The sequence below is a fragment of the Dermacentor andersoni genome, chromosome 6 (genome assembly GCF_023375885.2).
Source record: "Dermacentor andersoni chromosome 6, qqDerAnde1_hic_scaffold, whole genome shotgun sequence".
In the NCBI taxonomy this organism is placed as follows: domain Eukaryota; kingdom Metazoa; phylum Arthropoda; class Arachnida; order Ixodida; family Ixodidae; genus Dermacentor; species Dermacentor andersoni.
Genome location: NC_092819.1, coordinates 9,151,199 through 9,174,852, shown reverse-complemented (window position 1 = coordinate 9,174,852; position 23,654 = coordinate 9,151,199). Strand labels below are relative to the sequence as shown.

The 23,654-nt window shown below is 46.3% G+C and overlaps 1 protein-coding gene across 2 annotated transcripts in view; it reads left to right on the top strand.

The window, feature by feature from the left end:
* The window catches only part of LOC126521661 (structural maintenance of chromosomes flexible hinge domain-containing protein 1-like), a 383,191-nt gene that overhangs the window by 324,366 nt on the left and 35,171 nt on the right, over positions 1-23,654 (top strand). For both annotated transcript variants that reach the window (XM_055065801.2, XM_050170378.3), the window contains exon 45: positions 12,706-12,809. In XM_055065801.2, coding sequence (XP_054921776.1) covers positions 12,706-12,809 — 104 coding nt within the window. The remainder of the gene's footprint in view (positions 1-12,705; positions 12,810-23,654) is intronic.

The following is a 23,654-nucleotide window of genomic DNA, read 5'->3' as shown; positions in this document are numbered from 1 at the left end:
AGCTGCCACAGTAATGGCAGGTCACTCTTGCTGTTGCTCTTGGAAGCATTTGTTATTTGCACGTTCCTTGTCCACATGAGCTTTCGCCTGCATTCTGACTGTGCCTCGGTAAGGCACAATAAACACACGCCAAGCGTTTCAACGTACTCGCTTGCCCGGGCGATGCTCATAGCTCGAAGGACGCTCAGCAGCATTCAGTTGGACATTGAGCCACCCTAAATTTAATTTTGCCCACCCCAAAGTTCAAGTTGGCCTACTACCATATTTAACTTGGCTTTCTCCCAGATTTCAAGTCAGCCCACCCCCAAATTTAAGTTGAATCCTTCCCCCCTCCCCCCCAAAATGTTGCATTGGCACACCCCCAATTTTTTTTTTCTTTAATTCAGTTCAAATATTTTTTTTCAACTCCAAAATGTTGTGGACCACAAACAAGCCTTTTTATGGCTTAACAAGGTCCGCAGCCCTTTTTAATAGGCAGCGACAGAGCATAACGTAAAGTGTTACATATTCAATTAGTGCCAAGAAAACGTGCACTCGCCAAGAATAAAAGAAAAATAACACGTTTCAGGCCCCGTAAGGGTCCCTTGATCACAATGAAGATATAAGCATGGGCCCGCGGCTATTTATGGGTGAGGTGGCGCAGCGTGCGTATGTATATCTTAGAAAAATTACCCCACATCCTGTTTATTGGGTGTCTAGTTCATTGAATGTAAAATTATTTCAAAAGCAAACGGGCAGGAGTGTTTCTTTTTTGTGATGATGGTTGCCGAGTCCCAGTCAATGATGTGTCCGGTTAGTTCGTGATGTTCCGCCAGGGCGTTTGTGGTTGTGTGGCCCTTGGCGACGTCATTCATATGTTGTTTCAAGTGCCGTTTAAAATTTCCGCTCTCAACACGTCACACTGTGAAAAGGGACCTGTTAAACAATGGTTACCCTCTACAACTGTTCAGAACGCAGGAGCGCAAATTGGCGAAGCCTCACCGAGAAACGGCGAAAGAAACAGTGAAGCACGCGGCGGTACCCTACACAGTTGGAACAAGCGAAGCCCTTGCATGAATTTTTAAGGGCTATAGTGTTCAAATGACCGACGTGCCATCCCGAAAACTTGGCCAACAGCTGGTTCGCGTAAAAGAACATTTGAAACACACGGACTACCCAGGAGTGATATACAAGATACCATGCAAGGAGTGCGAGGTGTTGTACATCGGCGAGAGCGGAAATTTTAAACAGCGCTTAAAACAACACATGAATGCCTTCGCCAAGGGTCACACAACTGCAAACGCCCTGGCGGAACATCATGAACTAACCGGACAAATCATCGACTGGGACTCGGCACCCATCATCGCAAAAGAGAAACACTCATCTGCCAGGTTGCTTTTAGAATCATTTTACATTCAATCAACTAGACGCACGATAAACAGGACCCGGGGTAATCTTCCCGAAATATACACCCGCATGCTGCGCCACCTCACCAATAAGTAGCCGCGCACCCATAATTGTGATCAAGGGACCCGTACAGGGCCCAAAACGTCTGTTCTTTATTTTTCTTTTATTCTTGCCGAGTTCACATTTTCTTGGCACAAATATATTTCGTCACCAGACAAGTTTTTGTCAAACACTTGACTATATTGACTATGTCCCAATAAGATAAGTGACAAACATAATGCACATACATAAAATGAATGCAAGTGAAACATATTGCATTTATAGCACGTATAAAATGCGCGTATGTAATGATACAATTGAAACAAAGAAAAAAATGCAAATTACACATGCACATTATACATATATAAAATTAACAAATGTGTAGCGCGATACATACTGTAGTGCACAATTTGGCAAGTACACTCTAACAAAACTGCAATTTTTTCCCTTCTTCCATAAACAAAGAAAAAAATAAAAAGCACAATAACAAATGTTCACAATGTTGGCTTTGTTTAGACATGACGATAATCTAAAACGCAACATTTGGTAAGTGTAATTAGTCCTTGCCCATGGCATCTCCCAGAGTTCGCAACTGCGCCTATTTAGCTTCCTATCTCTGCATTTTAATTTCGAGATAGTATTTAACATGTTATTATTTCTGTTAATACCTGTCTGATAGTGGTGAATTAGTGTTTGCTCATAAATATCAGGCACAGGAAGTGAATCCACTTTTCGAAAATGTAGATGCACATGGATGTCATGGGGAACGTCTTTAATGCTACTGATGGCCTTTTTTTGTATTCTATGTAGTGTGGTGGTATTACTAAGAGCTGTAGTACCCCAAACAAGATTGCAATAGTTAATTTGACTGAGAAGTAAGGACTTGTATAGGAGAAGCTTGATGCTTTTAGGGAGAAGAAATCTTAATGTGCACAAAGTTCCACTCATACGGGATATTTTAGCAGGGAATAAATCCACATGCATGTTCCATGACATGTGTTGCATGAATGCAACCCCGAGATGGTTAACAGTAGGGATAATTGGAATAATTGAATTATGGAGTTGTTGTAAGGTTACCTCTGTAGTGACATTAAAATTTTTCGGTATGAACAGAACAGCTGTCGGTTCCTTGGTATTCATAGCAAGTGAATTTGGGGTAGATCATGAGGACAGTTTTATTAGTGCCTGATTTGCAATACCGATATCCTCAGTGGAACTCGGTGTAGTGACCAGAATAGTTGTGTTGTCCGCATATGTAATAAATTTTACATCATCAATAATAACTAAGTCATTAATATAAACACAAAAAAGCAGGGCCCAAGATACAGTCGCCGACCGTTTATTCGGACCTCACGGGGACTGCGCAAATGTCCGAATAAACAGGTGTCCGAAAAAGCAGATTAAGAAAAAAAAATGAAATCCTTTATTTCCACGCACTTATTCGGGCTCGGCAGTAGGCTTGAAGAAATAGTTAATGCGCCGTTGCACACTGTTCCGCTTACGCGCAATCAGATAAGCCTGAATCTCGGAGAGGGTCGTACGGTCACTATAGGCGGCTGAAAGCACAGCCACTGCTTGTACACGCTCCGCATGCGACGGCAGCGTAGCACATGGTGCGTTATCTTCCGACTCAAGAGTCATCGTCCGGCAGTGCAGCAGAAACCTGACGAATGATCTCGCCATCGTCGAGTTCTGCGCATGTCAGTACAGCAGTGTCAGCACCTGTGAAACTGTCAAATGAGACGGTGTCCGGAATCGCAATGCAACCACTGCGCAGGTCTCGGCAGAACCTTTTCCGGGTCAGTAGGGAGCACATCTGAAGGCGACAAAACTTGGGCCTCCCGGCACCCGCTTGGCGGCATTCCCCAGCGCAGTCTGCGCGGGCACTGTCGGTGCCATTAGACACTTGGCGCGATGTTTCCATATGCCGCATTGGATCACCGGAACCTTGACACAGCACACAAAGCAAACACCACCATGCCGACACCAGTCACTCAAACGAAAAACGTGGCCTACTCGCAGTGTCGTGCGCGAAGAAACAAACCAGCTGCTGGATTGTCTTGACATGGCTTACTAAGCTGAAACCGGAACTGCTGTAGAGCCACTCTGTCCAATGCCTCCTTTACTAGATGCCTGCCACGTCGCTAGTCTTCCCATTGGAGTGGAGGTTCCCGTAGTTCGGGGTAGTCGCGGAGAGACGGCGCTCGCAGCCGACCCACTTCCTGTTGCGGAGAAAGTGACGATTACTAGGCTGGCGCACGCTCGACCAATGGCTTGACGAGAGACCACGGGTCCAGCCTCCGGTATCTCAAAAGACGCCGTTAAAATCTCGGAGGCAGGGCTGCGTGATTTAGGTTTACAGCAGCCACCGCAGCTAGCGCTCGCAGCCGACCCTGGTGTGGAAGAGCAAAGAGGAGAGGGGTAGGAACCAGCTTCTCGGCTCACGCGGCAGGCATCTAGAAAAGGAGGCATTGCTCTATCGAACCAAGCGGAAACGATGATGACGAGTGGGGATTTGCAGGAGCGCCACTTCATGGGGGAGCAAGGAGGCTCCGTTCAAAACAAAAATGGCATTCAGCAAGTCAAACCATGCACCGGCCAGAGTCGGTGCACGGTGCTCTCGATCGAATTGGTTCAAGGAGTGTCCGAAAAATCAGACGAGAGGTTGCAAGGTGCCCGAACTTTCGGTAGTTGTTATACATTATGGTCTATGGGGAGAATGGCGGTGCCGCGAAGCAGACCGAATAATCGAGCATGTCCGAATTTTTGGAGTCTGAAAAATCAGTCGGCGACTGTACTTCCTTGTGTCACTCCTGTATGAATTGGCTTTATATGTGACATGTATCTGTCTATGACCACTTTTTGCATACTGGGTTGAAGATATGGTTGTATTACCGTATTTATTCACATAATGATCGCACTTCTTTGTAAAAAAAAATTGGCGCAAATTCAGGGGTGCGATCATTACACGGGTTAAATTTCCCGCGAGAAGAAAAAAAAATATTTTTCATTCCGCATTTGCTGTGGAATGACAAGTCAACAAACAGGCGGCTGCCATTGTAACAGTGTGAGACAGCAAAACAAAAATGGTGGTCGGTGGAGCAAGCCGAACGCGCCGAAGACGATTGTTTTTCTTCTCGTGAGTACAATACGCCCATTGAAACAGTTTCTTCCATATCAGTAATGAATAATATTGTTAATATTGGCAAGTTTGCGGCAATAACGTAGCCATGTCCACGTTGAGGGGACAGAAACGGAGATGGGCGCGCTTAGCGGCCAGGGACATAGGAACACATGGCGGGCATGCTGCAGAAACTGCGGCATTTGTCTTCACTACTATTCTAATACGGCTTGTCTCCACTAATGGTGTCCGAATACCTTGGCTGTGTTACGAGTGTTGGCGTATGAATGGGTTACGCTTCTAACGTATCAATGTGAATGTGGCTACTATCGTTGCCGCTCACAATTTGTTCTGTGCCCACAAGTGCAGATAAGAAGAATCGAAAGATGCCTTTTTTGTTGTTGTTGTTGTTTACCACAACCATTGTAAAGCCTACAAATAATAAAGCCAAGACAAGTTTGGTTCTAGCTTTTTTTTTTTTTTTTCATGGAAGTGTGGAAAGTGATAAAAGGAATGATATGGCGCATCTGCTCAATAATGTTTGGTGCGTGCAAACCGCTCGGTATGTCTTGGAGAGTCGTTCGAGTAGCATTCGACCGCATTCGACAGATGGTAAGCACGATAATCATTATCTACACTTGGCACACAAGTTCGGGGTGCGATCATTACACGAGTGCGATCATTCTGAGTAGATTGTGCATGGTGCTGCTGGGAATGTGCGATGCCGTGTGGCACGACCTCATAGTCCAGTTCGCCAATACGTTGGATGATCTTGTAGGGTCCGAAATAGCATCGCAATAGTTCCTCACTGAGTCCTCGTCGGCGTATCGGGGTCCAAACCCAAACACGGTCGCCGAGCTGATACTCGACGTGGCGTCGTCGGAGGTTGTAGTGTCGGCTGTCGGTACGCTGCTGGTTCTTGATTCGTAGGTGGGCGAGCTGTCGGGCTTCTTCGGCGCGCTGGAGTTGAGCGGCGACGTCAAGATTCTCTTCGTTGGTAACGTGCGGCAGCATGATGTCGAGAATCGTCGTCGGGTTCCTGCCGTAAACCAGCTTGAACAGCGTGATTTGTGTTGTTTCTTGCACCGCCATGTTGTAAGCAAAGGTTACGTACGGCAAGACCGCGTCCTACGTCTTGTGCTCGACGTCGACGTACATTGCTAGCATATCGGCGAGGGTCTTGTTCAGGCGCTCTGTGAGACCATTTGTCTGCGGGTGGTAGGCAGTTGTCCTCCTGTGACTTGTCTGGCTGTTTTGCAGAATGGCTTGGGTGAGCTCTGCTGTAAAGGTCGTTCCTCTGTCGGTGATGAAGACTTCTGGGGCACCATGTCACAGCAGGATGTTCTCGACGAAAAATTTCGCCACTTCGGCTGCGCTGCCTTTCAGTAGAGCTTTAGTTTCAGCAAAGCGGGTGAGATAGTCCCTCGACACGACGATCCACTTATTTCCGGATGTTGACGTCGGACACGGTCCCAACGAATCCATCCCCATCTGCTGAAATGGTCGGCAGGGAGGTTCGATCGGCTGTAGTAATCCTGCTGGCCTCGTTGGTGGTGTCTTGCATCGCTGACAGTCTCGGCATGTCTTGACGTAATGGGCGATGTCGGCAGTCAGGCGCAGCCAGTAATACCTTTCCTGTATCCTCGACAGCGTCCTGGAGAATCCGAGGTGCCCAGCGGTTGGATCGTCATGTAGGGTGTGCAGTACTGGATGCAGCGCTGATGGAACAACAAGATGGTAGTTGTTGTGAACTGGTGAGAAGTTCTTCACGAGCAGGTTGTTTCGTACCATGAACGAAGACAATCCATGCTTAAATGCTCTAGGGACAACGTTGGTGTTCCCTTCCAAATACTCGATGAGGCCTTTTAGCTCCGGGTCTGCTCGTTGCTGTTTAGTGAAGTTTTCCACCATTATTATTCCAAGGAAAATGTCGTCGTTGACGTCGTCTTGCGGCGGATGATCGATGGGGGCGCGTGATAGGCAGCCGTCGTCGGAGTGTTTTTGTCTGGACTTGTAGATTACCATGACGTCATATTCTTGTAGTCTGAGGCTCCACCGCGCCAGCCGTCCTGAAGGGTACTTTAAGTTAGCTAGCCAACACAATGCGTGAGGATCGCTGGCGACTTTGAATGGCCTGCCAGGTAAGGGCGAAATTTTGCTGTAGCCCAAATGTTGGAGGCATTCCTTTTCAGTCGTAGAATAATTGTCTTCTGCTTTTGACAGCGACCAGCTAGCATAAGATATCACCCGTTCAAGTCCGTCTTTCCTCTGGACTAGGATGGCCTCGAGGCCTAGGCCACTGGCGTCAGTGTGGGTTTCGGTATCGGCGTTCTCGTCGAAGTGTGCAAGTACCGGTGGCGACTTCATGTGTCGTTTGAGTTTTTAAAATGCGTTGGCCTGCGGCGTTTCCCACTTGAACTCGATGTTGCATATGGTTAGATGTGTTAGCGGCTCCGCGATGCGTGAAAAGTCCTTGACAAAGCGCCTATAGTACCGTATTCACACGATTGTAAGTCGACCCCTTTTTTTAAATTCGAAAGTTTGAAGTTGGGGGGGTCGACTTACAATCGAAACCAAAACATGGCGCCGCCAAAAATGCGAGACCAACGGAAGCTACAACGTAGTTACGATTTTATGTTTGCTCTATGGCCCTACCCGTATCTTTTCGCTATCTCGCGTGTTTGTTCGCTTTTCGGAAGGGTTTTTCAACATTTTTGAGAGTTGAGAGTTTGAAGGGGGGGGGGGGGTCGATAGTTGATGGAAGCGCCACTGTTCTATTTGCGGTGGCACCCTCAGAACGGCGGCGCTTGCGGGGAGCATCGGTAGTTGATGGAAGAGCAGGCATCGCTCGCGGGTTTCTCTTTGCTTGTTGCGCTTAGCTTGACTGCCGGCTACGTGCTACTTCTGTGTTTCCCCAGTCGTCATTAGTGCTCCAGGCCCAGTAATCGTTCGGCACTCGTTCACAGCAGCGTTCAAGAGGGCTGCCATCCTTTACACCGAAGAAACAAAACACTGCGCAGCGGGCCGCAATTTCTATGTTTCTGAAAGGGTGGTGCGAGAGTGGCGACTGCAGCAAAGCGAAATTTTCACCTGTGACGGCAAGTGAGAAATTTCCCACATGCCGAAGTCTGGACGCTTTCCGGAGCTGTAGGCTAAGCTTGCGGAGTACGTCGCTGAAATGCATGATCGGTTCCTGTCAGTCAAGTGCGACATGGTCATGTAACAAGCCCGGACCTTCGCCTTTTAAGACCCTGCTCCGCCGTGAGTACGAGTGGCTGGCGGCAGAATACCGCGAAATTACGCCAACCGGACCTGTAAAAAGAGCCTCCCTGACGGCTGCGTGCTGTTGGGTGCATTCGGCGTGGGCTGCTGTTCCACAAGATGTCGTGGTGCGGTCGTTTGCCAAATGTGAAATTTCGCTGGACCAGGAGGCGCTGTGGGACCACAGCAACGATGACGATGGCAGCACTAGTGAAGACGAGTAGTCCAGTGACCATGTCAGCTACTAATAAATTTTCGTTATCGAATGTGCCCTCGGGTATGCTCTATTTTTTTTTTTTTCCCTGTCACGCGATATGGGGGGGTCGACTTACATTCGAGTCGACTTACAATCGTGTAAATACGGTAGGCACACATGCCAAGGAATCTATGCACTGCTTGCTTGTCAATGGGCTGTGGGAACTTTGAGATGGCGGCTGTCTTCTGCGGGTCAAGGCGGACTCCAGATTTGCTGATGACGTGGCCTAGGAACAGAAGCTCATCATAAGTGAAGCAGAACTTTTCCGGCTTCAGAGTGAACCCTGATGATTGATGGCCTCTAATACTGTCGCAAGCCGCCTAAGGTGATCATCGAAATTTCCGACGAAGACAACGACGTCATCCAAGTAAACAAGACACGTCTGCCACTTCAATCCTGCTAACACCGTGTCCATGACGCGCTGAAACGTTGCAGGCGCCGAGCATAGTCCGAATGGCACGACCTTGAACTCGTAGAGGCTCTCTGGCGTGATGTAGGCGGTCTTTTCGCGATCTCTCTCGTCGACTTCTATTTGCCAGTAGCCAGACTTGAGATCCATCGACGAGAAGTATTAAGCGTTGCAGAGCTGATCCAATGCGTCGTCTATCCGTGGAAGGGAGTATACGTCCTTCTTCGTGATCTTGTTCAGTCGACGATAATCGATGCAGAAACGTAGGGTTCCGTCCTTTTGCTGCACAAGGACTACAGGAGATGCCTATGGACTTTTCGACGGCTGGATGATGTCGTCGCGAAGCATTTCGTTGACTTGATGCCTAATAGCTTCACGTTCTCGCGTCGAAACTCGGTAAGGGCTCTCGCAGAGTGATCGAGTGCACTCTTAGGTTATTATGCGATGCTTTGCAACTGGTGTTTGTCGAATCCTCGATGACATCGAAAAGCAGTCTTTGTGTCGTCTGAGAAGACTTCTGAGCTGTTGCTGCTTACTCATGGTGAAACCTGGATTTACGTCGAAGTCTGGTTCGGGAACTGTGGTCGTCGGGGTAGATGCGGCAGAATCCGAGAGGACAAACGCATTGCTGGTTTCCAGAAGTTCCTGGATGTACGCGATCGTCGTGCCCTTGTTGATGTGCTTGAACTCCTAGCTGAAGTTTTTGAGCAACACTTTCGCTTTTCCTCCGTGCAGTCGAACGATCCCTCTTGCGACACAAATTTCACGGTCTAGCAGTAGCCGTTGGTCACCCTCGATGACGCCTTCTACGTCGGCAGGTATTTTGGTGCCAACGGAAATGACAAATGCTGGAGCGGGGCGGGATTCTGACTTGACTTTCGAGCACGCTCAATGCATGGTGGCTACGAGAGCTCTCCGGTGGTATCGCTTGATCATCCGACAGGGTTATCGACTTCAACTTCAGGTCGATGACTGCGCCGTGTTGGTTTAGAAAGTCCATGCCGAGAATGACGTCGTGTGAACGTGAACATTGTTGGAGGATAAGTCCGGTCGTGAACGGTAATTCTTGCCGTGCAGATACCAATCGGCGTGATGAGGTGGCCTCCAGCGGTCGGAATTTGAGGGCCTTCCCATGCACTCTTAACTTTCTTCAACTGCGCGGTGATATGTCCACTCATGACGGAGTAACCGGCCCCTGTGTCCACTAAGGTGGTGATTGCGTGGCCGTCGAGAAGCACGTCGAGGTCGGTGGTTCTTTGTCTTGTGTTACAGTTAAGTCTTGGCGTCGGATCACGGCTGCATCATGTTGAACCGAAGATGGAACGTCGCGTCGTCAAGTCTTTCGTCAGTGTATTCTTGACTTTATGGCTTCGTCGGGATGGCGGCGTCTCGTTGATATATAGTCGAGATCGTCTTTTCGGCGTCTTTGGCGGCGGCGAAGGATATTCGTCAGTTCGACGAACAGCAACCGCACCTCCATTGGCTGCTGCCTTTCGTTTTCTGGATATGGGCCCTGGGCGTGGCCAGTGTATGGACGGCGCTGCAGCAACAGGTAGTGGCCTGGTGACGGTGAATGGGGTGGTCGTCGAGGGCTCCACTGTGTGGCAGTGAGATAGTCATCGATGTCACATGGGCGTTCGTCTTGCGGGCGCGGTGCATTGATGGCAAACCCTCGCAATCCCATCTCGCTGTAAGGGCATTGGTGGTAGATGTGCTCGGCTTCTTGGCAGTCATAGCTAAGCGGACGGTAGTCAGGGGCATGCCAAACGTCAGTCTTCCTTGGAATGCTGCGTGGTGCGACAGGTTGGCGTGCAGGCGGCGGGGGACGACGGAACTGTGTTGTCACTGGGCCCTGCCATGGGCGCGGAGGGGTAACGTGATGGCGGGCTACATTAGCGTATGCAGCCTCAGCTTGCGGCTGAGGCTGTGGCGATTCAGGGACTACTACGAGTTGCTGTTGGAGCTCCTCAAGTACGACGTCGGCAATGGAAGCCACCTGAGGCTGTGTGAAGGGAACAGCTTCTGTAGCTCCTCCCACACGACTGCCCGGATAGCCTCGCGCAGGTCATCGGTGGCGAGTGACTGAACTCTGGCGTAGTTTGTCGAGTTCATGCGGCGGTTGAATGCCCGGTTCCGCATTTCCAGTGTCTTCTTGATGCTGTTGGCCTCTTGAAGAAACTCGTCGACGGTCTTCAGTAGGGTTCGTACCATTCTGGCTAAAAGTTCCTCCTTCACACCATGCATGAGTAGGCGGAGTTTCTTTTCCTCCGACATTTCCGGGTCGGCATGGCGGAATAGGCGGCTCATTTCTTCTGTAAAGATGGCAACATTCTCGTTTCGTAGGTGCACTCATGCTTCCAATAGAAGCTTGGCCCTTTCTTTTCGCACGATGCTCGTGAAGGTCCGTAAGAAGTTCCTTTGGAATGGCTCCCACGTTGTAAGGGTCGACTCCCGGTTCTCGAACCACGTCCTCGCGGCATCTTCCAAGGAGAAGTACATGTGGCGCAGCTTGTCCTCAGAGGTCCAGTTAATGAAGGCCGAGATCCTTTTGAAAGTCTCCAGCCAGGTTTCTGGATCCTCCGACGAAGCTCCACAGAAGGTGGGTGGCTCTCTGGGCTGCTGCAGAACTATTGGGGCCGCTGCAGCTGCCATTGGGGCGTTCTTCTTGGCCCTCTCTGGACAATCTTCTTGGACAATCTTCTTGGACGATCTTCTTAGTCGTCTCTGATAGAAGTCCGTGTTCCAGGGGCAGCTGCTGTAGCCGGCGGCTTGCTCGATGTTCCGGGACAATGTTGGTGTTGTCTTTGCGGTTCGGGCTTGGATTACGGCTTATCAGGGACATCCGGTACATGAACGTAAAGCACCTCCACCAGATGTCACGTAGTAGTGAGGGTGAAAAAGGCAGCAAAGCTGTGATTAATGAAACTAGCGTTTTATTGGGCTAACTTGTGCTCTCAAAAGCAGGCTACACTCAAAGGATAACAATAGCGGCGAACACACTCAGCGATTGTTGAAATTCTGATCAGCGGGTCAAGCCCGTCGGCTTTTATACATCAGTTGTCTAATGTTCCAGAGTAATCGCTGGGACCCGCGTGTCTTCCACAAAGTTGTACACTGTTCACGTCGTGCATACAGGCAAACAGATTACACAAGTTTCGGTGACGAGACAGCGGATGGAACCGTTGATAACATTCCAGAAATGTCGGATACATGCTTGGCGCGTCCTGCGCTATGCGATAACTTATGTTGGCGGTAAAACGTGGGCGCACGCTAAGCATAAACAAGTACGTGTGTCAATATGACGAATTTCCTGTTTCATATCTTTCAGCATATTTTCGCTCTTCAGGGGACATTGTAGCAAAAGCAAACAAAAAGGCAATAAAAAGAAACCACTTTGGCACTAGCAACAGCAGTACTGTAAGCAACATGAACAATTCGTTCGGACATAGTGTCTAACCTGCGAGGCATAAAAGAGGAGACACAGCGTAAGCTGTGCAGTCCTGTTGCTGCTGCCGCTGCTAACTGATGCCTCCTGGTGCTTGCGTCAGGTTTATATAGAGCTGTCACTGTGGTACGGAGTTGACGTAGGCTGAGACGTACAGGCAGACTTGTGGTTAGTCATGGGATGGTCATGGGCTGCCGATACGCTGATGAGGCCGGTTGGTGATAGGCTATTTGCGAGGCGTAGAAGAGGAAACACAGTGTAAGCCATGCAGTTCCATTGCTGCCGCCACTGCCAAGTGCCACCCTCTGTCAAGTTGGCCCACCCCCAAATTTAAGTTGGCACACCCCTTCTATAAGCTTCCCCATGCATTTTCTAAGGAGCCCTAGGTATATCTATGGGTATCCTCTTTTTCCTTGATTTTTTCTTTTAAATTGTTCCTTATCACTTAAAAAAAGCTACCAATTATCTACATTTACACTATCATAACGATTAAATGTCATTACTTTGCACTTTTACACTTTTTGTGGGGCAGGGCTGTGGAGTTCGCCAAAAAAGCTTACGCTTTAATACCTGTCGAAGTTGTAGGAAATTGAGAATGGTAGTGCATTTTGTAGGGTGCTGCTAGAAGTGTACCCAGCTCGATTTTTCGTTTCTCTCGCTTTCATTAGTCTTTAACGTGAATTTCACATTTTACAAAAAGAATTATTTGTCTAATGGGGTAATATTGAAAAAGTTATATTTTTAAGTTGATGGAGAGACCTTTGACAATACATTGTTGCACTTTGCAGGGCCCTGCCGCACCTGAGGAACAAGTCGTTCACTCCAACAGGAAATCCCAAGTTTGCATTAGATTACTTCATATTTCGTAAAGACCCTGAAGTCTGTCGAACAGGTGAGAAAAAAAAAAGATATGGATCTCACGTGCTATGGGAATTGGTCTTAGTGAATCTTTCATTAACGCTTGCAAGAAATGCTATTCTTGTTTAGCAACCATTTCAAGTATGGAACACACAACCAAGTTACGCACCTTTTCACTGGAAAATATTCCCTCAACATAAACTCGTGTTACCTAGACATGCTGATCCCCCACCCATTTTGACGACGACATGACAACGATGGAATGACAATGCTGAAATAACGATGCACAGTTGAAATTATATATAATGATCCCAGATATAATGATATATCGGTTACAACAACTACATTTCATAGCACTTAAGATTTTCTGACCCTGCCTGCTGAAACTGCATCCAGATATAACAAACATATTCAAATGAATCATCCTTGTAAAACAAACACTTGAACCCCAATCACTTAAAAAAAAAAAAAAAAAAAAAAAGCCGCACTCTGAAGTTATGAAGCATGAAAGCGTGACGAATTAGGTGCACGACAGCGGACTTAATGCTTCATTTAAGTTGATGTTGATAACGGTTCACAATGGCATTCTTTCTTTCGAACTTAGGACTTTTTCCGACAAAGCGGCATAAAAAATAGTAACTTTGAGATTCTTGGCATGCGTGTAGCTGATGCTGCAGTTGTAATAGCAACGCCTTTGCAAAATGCCGGCATGTCGCAGTAGTTTCTGCTTCCAGCCAACAAGAACGCTTCGATATCATATTTACATTTCCCACTGATATTAAAATATATCAGAAGCTCTCAAAGAAGAAATAGCTGTGAATGCGCAGCCGCATGTCGTTCTTTAGATGATGTCTTTAACGGAAACTTTCAGATGCGGAAAAGGGCCTCGAACAAAAATGAAGGTACTGAAAATGCTATTTTCAAACCAAAGTAGTGTTGAGTTGGAACTGCCGATGCCAGCTGCAGTGTCAAGGGAGAGAGATAGGCAAAGAAAGCTTCAGCTTAAAAAGAAGTAGTGTGCATTGCTATAAACATGCAGCTGTAAGAACTTGGCGAGATTGCGAGTGCAATCCATTACTTTTAGGAGTGTGCGAATACCAAATAGTAGATTTCGGACTGAATATCACAAAAGTTTTCACAAAATTTATTGCTTACAAATTCTTGGCTTGAAAATTGGTGCTGCGCATGGTCAGGAGTCTCCTAACATTGCATAGTTAGAATGAAGCAAGCTATCACTAACTTAGGTACGTAGAAATCAAGCTATATATTAAGGTCTACTCTTATTAAAAGGAACTCCGAATTAGTATGCCAGAGCTGATTACAGCTCAGTTCTAATATATGAAGGTCTGGAAAATATTTTTTTATTAATAGAATTTCTGTTGAAAGGGCCCTGAACCACTTTTTATCCTATTGAAGAAATGAAATTGAAGTTTAAATGGGCTGTTTCAGAAATACTTTGCCACAAAAAGTACTTGACTATGTTCGGCAGAAGCAGAGTTATTGGCAATCAAACACCCCCTTTGCGGTGCTTCCACTCTTTCCTCAATGTGAAGGCTACGGAGGAGTGGGACGTGCCCACAACACTCCGCCTATTGGACGTCACCGTGGCGCACAGCCAATTTTGATTTTGGATGTTCACGTGACGCCACTACTTCTGATTTTGGCAACCATGACACACTAAACGCAAGCCAAGCACAGTTGGCCTCAGTGAGCCGCAGTGTGCTCAGCCAGTGGCCTCATCGTGGCACCACGGGGCCGCCGCAGTATCTACGCTGCGTAGCAGACTGCAGCTACATGCAACCGCAGTGCATATGCGCAGCGTTTGCTTTGTGCACGACAGGGCTTGAGTGCATGCTCGCACTCACGTGCTCCAGTCTGGCCGTGCTACGTGGTGCCGATCGGCTTTGTCCTGCACCAGCTTGACCGATGGATAGCAGCCACGTCAAACTTGCGCATTTTGAAGCGCAATTACAAAGTGAAGTCTGCGAAGGCATCTAACCAGGAGTGGCCATGAGTGGGCGCTTGCTGGCAAACGTGCGTTTGGTCTGACCTTAAGTGTTGCACATTTTGAAGCTAGTTGAATGTTGAAAATGTGTCGAAATTGGTGAGATCCAACGGCTACGATGCCGATAAGCAGGGTGGCCAAGTTTAGATCCTACACAGGTGGCCATGGCCGAGCGTGAGCAGACAATAGTCGGCCCCTCCCGGAAGTACATAATTATTATCAAAATTCGAAAACACATTTTCGCTTACTTCAGCCTGTTTACGAAACTTCGTCAAATATACACAGTAACTGTAGGAAGAATTGCACTGATCCAAACAGCCTTCTTGATTGATGTCGGCTGTTGGCCAATAGCAGCCGCATATGGGAATCTGCTATAGTGCGAAATAATGCATCCAGAAAAAAGTGAGGAGCAGGCTTCTGTTGACAAAAGAGCATTTGAGAGAAAGGTGATTTTGCACTCCACTTGCGAGATCCATGTGCCGCGCACGATTGCAAAACTTGGCTGAACTGTTAACAGCAACATATGCTAAACCGTGCTCTGTGTTTTTTCGCCAAGCCTAAGGGGTAGTTCGGCACCTTTTTAAATAGAATGAAGATCTTTCTTTCCCTCTGAATTTAATGAATTGTTGACGTTCTGTTATACTGAATGCCAATGAGGTTCTCAGTTTAATAGGGGACTTGTGTTTTGCGGCAACCTTTTATTTATTGCATAGAAAGTTTTGCTTGTAGCTTTTCTCCAAAATACATAATGGCTATATCAACTCTGTGGCAGGTGGCCTATCGTACGACCAGTCTGGATGACAGACAAAAGGACTGCGCATCACGTGGCTCGATCCCCGCTAATTCTGAAATCTGGGTCCCTCACTCCCCTCCCGTCATTCATCCACCGTCTGCACAAATGCATACAACTTAGTCATGATGCTTCGTGCCCACCCCATAAAACCAAAGCTAGTCTCGTGACAAGTTTCTCGAAGCTACAAAAAGAGTCTGATGTGCGTCTACGAACAGTGTTGGGAACGAGACGCCATGGTACATCATCATCATCAGCCTATCTTATGCACACTGTAGGATGAAGGCCTCACCCTGCAATCTCCAATTACCCCTGTCCTGCGCCAACCGATTCCAACTAGCACCCGCAAATTTCCTAATTTCGTCGTACCACCTAGTCTTCTGCCATCCTCTACTGCGCTTTCCTTCTACTGGTACCCATTCTGTAGCCCTCATGGCCCAATGGTTATCTAACCGGTGCATTCATGACCTGCTCAGCGCCATTTTTTTCTCTTAATGTCAATTAGAATATCGGCTATACCCATTTGCTCTCTGATCCAAACCACTCTCTTTCTGTCTCTTAACGTTATGCCTAGCATTCCTCGTTCCATCGCTCTTTGCACGGTCCTTAAAGGGCCCCTCACCAGGTCTGGCCATTTTGAGCTGACAGGCGCAGAGCATACATTGTGCGATAACGATCGTGTCTGCAAAGTATTACATCGCTACGCGCCGCAGGAAGATCTGAAATTTCAAACCAACGCTGTTTTTCCTTCTCCTCGCGGCCGCCGCGCTTAAAGGGACACTAAAGGCAAATACTAAGTCGATGTGGACTGTTTAAATACCATTCCAGAAACCTCGCAACGCTTGTTTTGCACCAAGAAAAGACTTACTTTACGAGAAAATTGTATCTGAAGGGTCCGAATACCTTTTTAGAAATTCAAATCTGCTGCCACCCAACCGGGGTAGGGTGAAGTTGCATACTCCATCACCGCCCTTTGCTTTCGTCGGTGAGTAAAGCGGCGCCCGACAGACGGCGGCACCAACCCAAGAAAGAGCGGTGGATTCACCACTGCAGCTGCTTTTTGGTCAAGTGGCATAGACCGTTCGAGCATCGCGCAACATCACATGGAAGTTCAATTCTCTGCTACGTGCAGTTTGTGCTAGTTTTGCGAACCAACAAAACCAGCACAGCACTATGCGATCAGGGAAATATTGAAACACGAAAGCATGGGCGGTGCATAGACGAGTGAAAACGAGACCTTTTGACCACCTGCGTCATTGTCAACGGAAACTTCAGTGAGTTCCTTTTTCTAAACATGAAATGGAACTGGACAAGTAGCATCTTATTTCATCTTTTAATAAAATATGAGGATGTTTCTTGCAACTAGTAGTTGAATACTAGTGACTGAATTTGACTGAGGAGTGCTTTCGTCATCAGGCAAGTGCTTAAATATCCCGGGGGAGTCTCTAATAGTGTCATGCATTTACCTCGATTTCTCGATTAATAAGGCTCTGTTCACGATAATATTGACGCCTTAGAGATTCTCTAGCACTAATCTAGCACTTTAGCTTGACTTAGTATTTGCCTTTAGTGTCCCTTTAAACCGAACAGTGATGTAGTCGTGCGCCTGCGTAGTCGCGTCCGCAGTGTGATGTCGTTCGTGGTGACATGTGACTTCGAGAATCAGTCAAGACAACATTTTTTATCTGTGTGATCTGTTGCTTGAATTGACGAATTGAAGTTTAGAGAAATAATAAAACACAAACGGAATGTCTACGTGTTTTTTGTTTTACTTCACACCGAAGCAGAAGAGATGTACTTCTGCTTCGTCTGCTTGCTCCCACGGTCATGCGGTCAAGTTTGCAGGTACCGAAACTATGCCATTTTCTACCGTGTTCCAGCGCGTGATCATGCTCTGTGATGTACTTGTTCTGCCTCAATATTCGTGTAGCGCTGAATTATACCGCTAGTCATGTTTTCTTGTGCACAGCGAACAAAATTGTGTGCTGCGCGAACGAAACAACAGCTCATGTGCAACGCCGTTGGCGGTAGTGCGTAATGCCGGAAAAATAAAGACGAAAAAAAAAATGATGGCGGGGCATGTGACATATACGTCACGCGATCCTCAAGGTCCGGTATGGGAGAACGCAGGGAAGGAATTTTGCTTGCGTAGGCTAGACGAAGTGAGTGGAGAGAGCGTCTTGCTTGGCAGTGGAGCCCGCCTGCTGAAATGAGGGGTTCGCGGCACTGAAATATCTCTATCTTGGCTATTAATGAGCCGGTTTGAAAAATTGTTTCGGCAGAACGATCTCTAGAGGACACGTAACAACTTCCAGCATATAAGCAAAATTTGTTTTGGGGCCTGGTGAGGAGCCCTTTAACTTGTTCTCAAGCTTCTTTGTCAGTCTCCGAATCTCTGCCCCATATGTCAGCACCAGTAAAATTCTCTGATTGTACACCTTCCTTTTCAATGATAATGGTAAGCTTCCAGTCAGGAGCTGACAATATCTACAATATCTGCCGTATGCGATCCAACCCATCTTTATTCTTCTATGAATTTCCTGCTCACGATCAGGGTTCCCCGTGATTAAGTGGCATAGGTAAACGTACTCCTTCACAGACTCTAGAGGCTGACTGGCAATCCTGAACTCTTGTTCCCTTGCCCGGTTATTCATCATTATCTTTGTCATCTGCATATTAATCTTCAACCCAACTCTTACACTCCGTCCTTTAAGGTTCAGTCATTTGTTGTAACTAATCTGGCAGTGTTACTGAATAGAACAATGTCATTGGCAATCCGAAGGTTACTGAGGAATTTGCCGTCGATCCTTATTCCTTAGCCTTCCCAGTTTAGTAGCTTGAATGCTTCTTCCAAAGACGTAGTGAATAGCATCGGAGAGATTGTGTCTCCTTGTCTGACTCCTTTCTTTATAGGTATTTTCCTACTTTTCTTGTGTAGAATTAAGGTAGCTGTGGAATCTCTCTAGATATTTTTGAAGATATTTACTCCTTGATTACTCCTTGATGTGCTCCTTGATTACGTAATGCCTTTATGAGTGTTGGTATCTCTACTGGATCAAATGCCTTTTCGTAATCTATGGAAGCCATATAGATGGGCTGATTGTACTCGACGGATTTCTCGATTACCTGATTGATGACATGCATGTGACATGGATGACTACTGCTATCCTCTCATTAATGCTGTAGAATTCGTCAATGTTGCCCGCTATGTCCTTATGGATTCCTACCCTGTATTGCTTCGTATCTGGGAGACCTCTATTAGCCCCAAGAACGAACTACAAGGGCACTGCGAGTGCCGCTCACGTGACGTCGGGGCACAGAATCGTGCCTGCCGTCCGCTGCAGTCCGCCTCTGAGCGGTGTCAGAGGCGGTTCTCTTGGTTGACTAAAGTCCACTGTTGCCGTTATTCTATTGTAGATTATCTTGGTGAATATGTTATATAATACTGGAAGTAAGTTAATTGGCCTATAATTTTTAAATTCGTTAACGTCTCCGTTTTTGTTGATTAGTATAATGTTTGCATTCTACCAGTGTTCTGGGACCCTTGCAGCCGATAGACACTTCGTATAGAGAGCTGCCAGTTTTCCAAGCATTATGTCTCCTCCACCTTTGATTAATTTCACTGTTATTCCATCTTCTCCTGCCACTCTTCCACGTTTCATGTCTTGCAAGGCCCTTCTGACCTTGTCGCTAGTTACAGGAGGAGTTTGTGTATCCGGTTCATTACTGTTATGAATGGAGGTATCCTGAGTCCTCTGGGTACTGTACAGGTCAGTATAGAATTTTTCCGCTGCTCTTACTATACCTTCGAGATTGTTGATGATATTACCCTGCTTATCAGTGAATACGTTTTGGTTTGTCCTACGCCAAGTTTCTTCCTTACTGATTTCAGGCTGTGTCCATTTTTTACGGCTTCTTCAGTCTTTCTCATGTTATTTTTTCGAATATCACTTATTTTCGCCTTGTTGATCAGTTTTGACAGTTCAGCAAGTTCTATCTTATCTCTTGAGTTGGACACTTTCATTCTTCGTCGTTTCTTTATTAGGTCCTTTGTTACTTGGGAGAGCTTGCCTACTGGTTGCCTTGGTGCCTTGCCTCCCACATCAATTGCTGCCTCTGAAGCCAGCATAGTTACGGTTTCATTCATTACCTCTATGTCATCTTCATCATCTCTCTGTTCTAAGGCTGCATATTTGTTTGCAAGTACCAGCCTGAATTTCTCTGCTTTTACCCTTACTGCCTTCAGGTTGACCCGTTTCTTTCTTCATGACCAATTTTAATCTTTCTCTCTTCAAATTGAGGTGAATCCGAGCCCTCACTAACCTATGATCACTGCACTTTACCCTACCTATCACTTCTACATCCTGCACTATGCTGGGATCGGCAGAAAATATGAAATCAATTTCATTTCTTGTTTCACCATTAGGGCTTTTTCCAGGTCCACTTTCTGTTCCTACGCTTCCTGAAAAAGGTGTTCATTATTCTCAGCTTGTTCGTTTCTGTGAATTCTAGCAGCATCTCTCTAGCGTTCTTAGAATCAACGCTGTAGTTGCCAATTGCTTTTCACCCGCCTGCTTTTTCCCAACTTCTGCATTAAAGTCGCCCACTAAAACAGTATACCGAGTCTGCACTTCTCTCATCGTTAATTCAACATGTTCATAAAACTGATCTATTTTATCATCATCGTGACTGGATGTTGTGGCGTAGGCTTGAACTACCTTTAATTTATACCTCTTATTAAGTTTGATTACGACTACTGCTACCCTCTCATTAATGCTGTAGAATTCGTCAATGTTGCCTGCTATGTTCTTATGGATTAGGAATCCTACCCTGTATTGCTTTTTATCTGGGAGACCTCTATTAGCCCGAGAACGAACTACAGGGGCGCTGCGAGTGCCGTTTGCGTGACGTCAGGGCACGGACTCGCGCCTGCCGTTTGCTGCAATTCAGGCGGTGTCCGGGCGCCTTTTGTGGTGTTTTCGTTGGTTCGTCCTCGTTCCCTCTGCTTGTATACTTGTGGCGGTTGTTTCATATATGTTACACGACATTACAGTTCTCAAAGGCAATGCTAGAGTACCAGATGAAGAAACGCAGACCAGCTCATTGTGGGTTTTTTATACGCGGATCGACAACTGCAAAAACATAGCATATAAGAATCCAGTTATGATACTATACCTGCCACAGTATGTCACAAACGCTGGCTATATATGACTTCCACAACAGTTATCTCGATTTTAATCCGCTAAAACAGGTTTGCTCACGACGAGTATAGAAGTTCATGACATAATATCGAATTTTTTTTTTTTTTCTTCACAGAAAAGCTCAGCAGTAACACAAGGACTTAAGCAGTTTAGATTGTACCAGCACCACTTGATTCTTTAACTGCTTCTCAAACTTAGGCAGTTCTTCATGTGTTTATTTTAAGTGGTGGCAATTTGAAGTAAAGCTAATTGAGGCTTACAGCTGTTTGCAGAGTACGAAAAGGAATGCACCAGTATACCCTTTTCCATGCTACACGTTCAACTCACTTGAGCAATTTACTGGTGCTTGTTGCTTGAGCAATATACATGACGAATCTGTTTGGCGAACTGACACAGGCTGCTGGGCCCAAGTTTTTTGGTGAAATATGATTTTTGGGCCGTATGGCTACAGCCAGAAAGAAGCCGAAGCGTCAATTAGTAGTATGGGACATATTGAAGATATCATAATTCCCCTATGGAGGCTCAAAAATCAAGTGAAATATGTAATGCTTGTGGTATCTTCGTTATGAAGGTTTGCGAGGTTCACTTTTATGTACCGAAGAAGTGAATAGTTCTCCGTTTGTATGAATGTGGTATCTTCGTTATGAAGGTTTGCGAGGTTCACTTTTATGTACCGAAGAAGTGAATAGTTCTCCGTTTGTATAATTAAACAACGCTGGATAGAGACATGGTGAGGCAGAAGGTGCTGAATTTTTCTTATCTAGGCAGCCTAAGCTGCACTGTAGTAACTCAAGTATACTTTAGGCATTGTAATTGGCTCTGTAAAAAGCTGCTTCACCGTTTCATTTTCAAGTCGTAGTTAACCCTTTGAAGGTCAATGACATAAATATAAGGTGCCGCAAACAAGTCCAAAAATAGTCGATGCTGTATATTTACGGCGCTGTCTGTATGTTTAAAAATCGTGCCAATTTTCTAACTTTTTCTTTTCTGTCATGTGCTGCAACAATGTGGAAATACAGGGAATTTTTTTCGCGTGCCTCCCTCTCTCGGTTTTTGTTGCATGGTTTGTTTTAGAGCTAGTTGCACATTGGCGCGCGTGCAGTGGTTTGGGTTTTGTTCCGCCGGCGGCTTCAGCTTCTTGCGCTCGCAAAACTGATGGCTCTCATTACTAATCGCTCAAAGGGCGGCCACCTGTTTATCGCTCATTTAGTGCTCACAGGGGTGAGCATAGGAAGGATGCCGCCCTGCAAGCATTTTTTTTTTTTTTTTTTTTTTTTTTTGAGACTCGCAATATCTAATTGCCTCTGTTTGGCGATAAGAGGAGGTATGGAGGTAAATATTAATGTAAGAGCAGGAACACTTGAGACTTGAGAAATATTCTCATGTGCGCATATTCTAAGCCTTGAACTATAACAATGCATCAAATTCTTAATTCTTATAAGTTTATTTCCTTTTTTTATTGTTGTTATTCATGAATAAAGAGCACATATATACCAACGCAAAATATCTTTTTCTCACTTACGGTCACCCTAGAAAAATTACGGTGAATTTTTTTCGAAGCAAGTCCCTAAGATGAATTGGAATCTGCAATAAAAACAAAATCGACCCTGGGCGGTCGCATATGCCGAAAAAAATCGACCCTCAAAGGGTTAACTGATGGGTTTCGCGAACAATGCCTGCCACGCCGTAACGACATTCAGTTGCTGCCGTTGCGTGAGGGGTGTGCCATATAGTCGATAAAGGGTACTGAGGGCCACCATGAAACATTTCATCATTTGCAATTGATTGGCTATCGATTTTAACCACGAAACTTTTCTTTCAGGTGATTGCTACTATGGTATTTGTGAACTAACTATGTAAATACTCTACAGGACGCGCAGTCGTGTTAGCAGCCATCAGCAATTCGTTTTGTGGAGGTCTGTTTCAGAGAGCGGTGAAAGCAGCAAGCTTTTCATACGAAATGCGGGCCTAACTCTTTTTTTTACGCATTAATAAAGTAGCCGCATTTCACTAGAACAACTCACCTGAGTAATAAGAATCATGATGATAGCTGTGGTGGGCAGTGACTTTCTAACACGCATAACATGTTGACATGAATTACCAAAATTTTTCTTCCATATAAAATGCAATGTCTCATAGCTTAGTACTAAGGGAATGTTAACTGTTAAGCGAAGGATCATGCACACTTCGAGTGTTCAATTTGCAGACGTTCTTATGCAAAATTTATGAATAGACGCGGCGCATATATACATTGCAAAACCAGTAGACTCCTTCAACGCTACATAGCTTGCGATATCCAAGCCGCAAATTTTTTCGACTCACGCGCTTTTGAAAAAGAAACTGTGGTTCAGGCATGGCAGCTGAAAGAAGCTGACATATCCTTAAATAAGTACAGCTCGAGCCACCCATAATGCAAGCATACACGAAGGGAACGAGTGCGCGCGGCAGCTGAGCGAGCCAGAGCGAGTGGCATCCTGGCCGTGATGCCACTCGCTAGAGGTAGCCACTTCAAATTCTCGCCGCTAATAGGAGAGGACATGGCAGTTAGTCACCACTGTATAAGCCTCACCAGTTCTTCTAATCTCGCTAAGGCCAATGATATCCCAAACAATATCTGAAAGTTCCTCAAAGAGTTTTGCTAAGCTAGCCTCACTCGACAGAGTTCGGCTGTTAAAGGTTGCCAGGGTCAGTTTCCATTGGTAGCCTGTCCGGGTCCAGAGATTATTAGCACCCTCTGCTGCGTTACAGGTCTGACTGCCGCCTTGGTCAGATGCTCCGCAGCTGCTGGGGACTGAGGGCCATGGGATAATTGTAGGAATCATGAGGGAGGGGGTGGCCAAATACTGCACTAGGGAGGCCAATTCCTGTTCTGGTGAGGGAGTG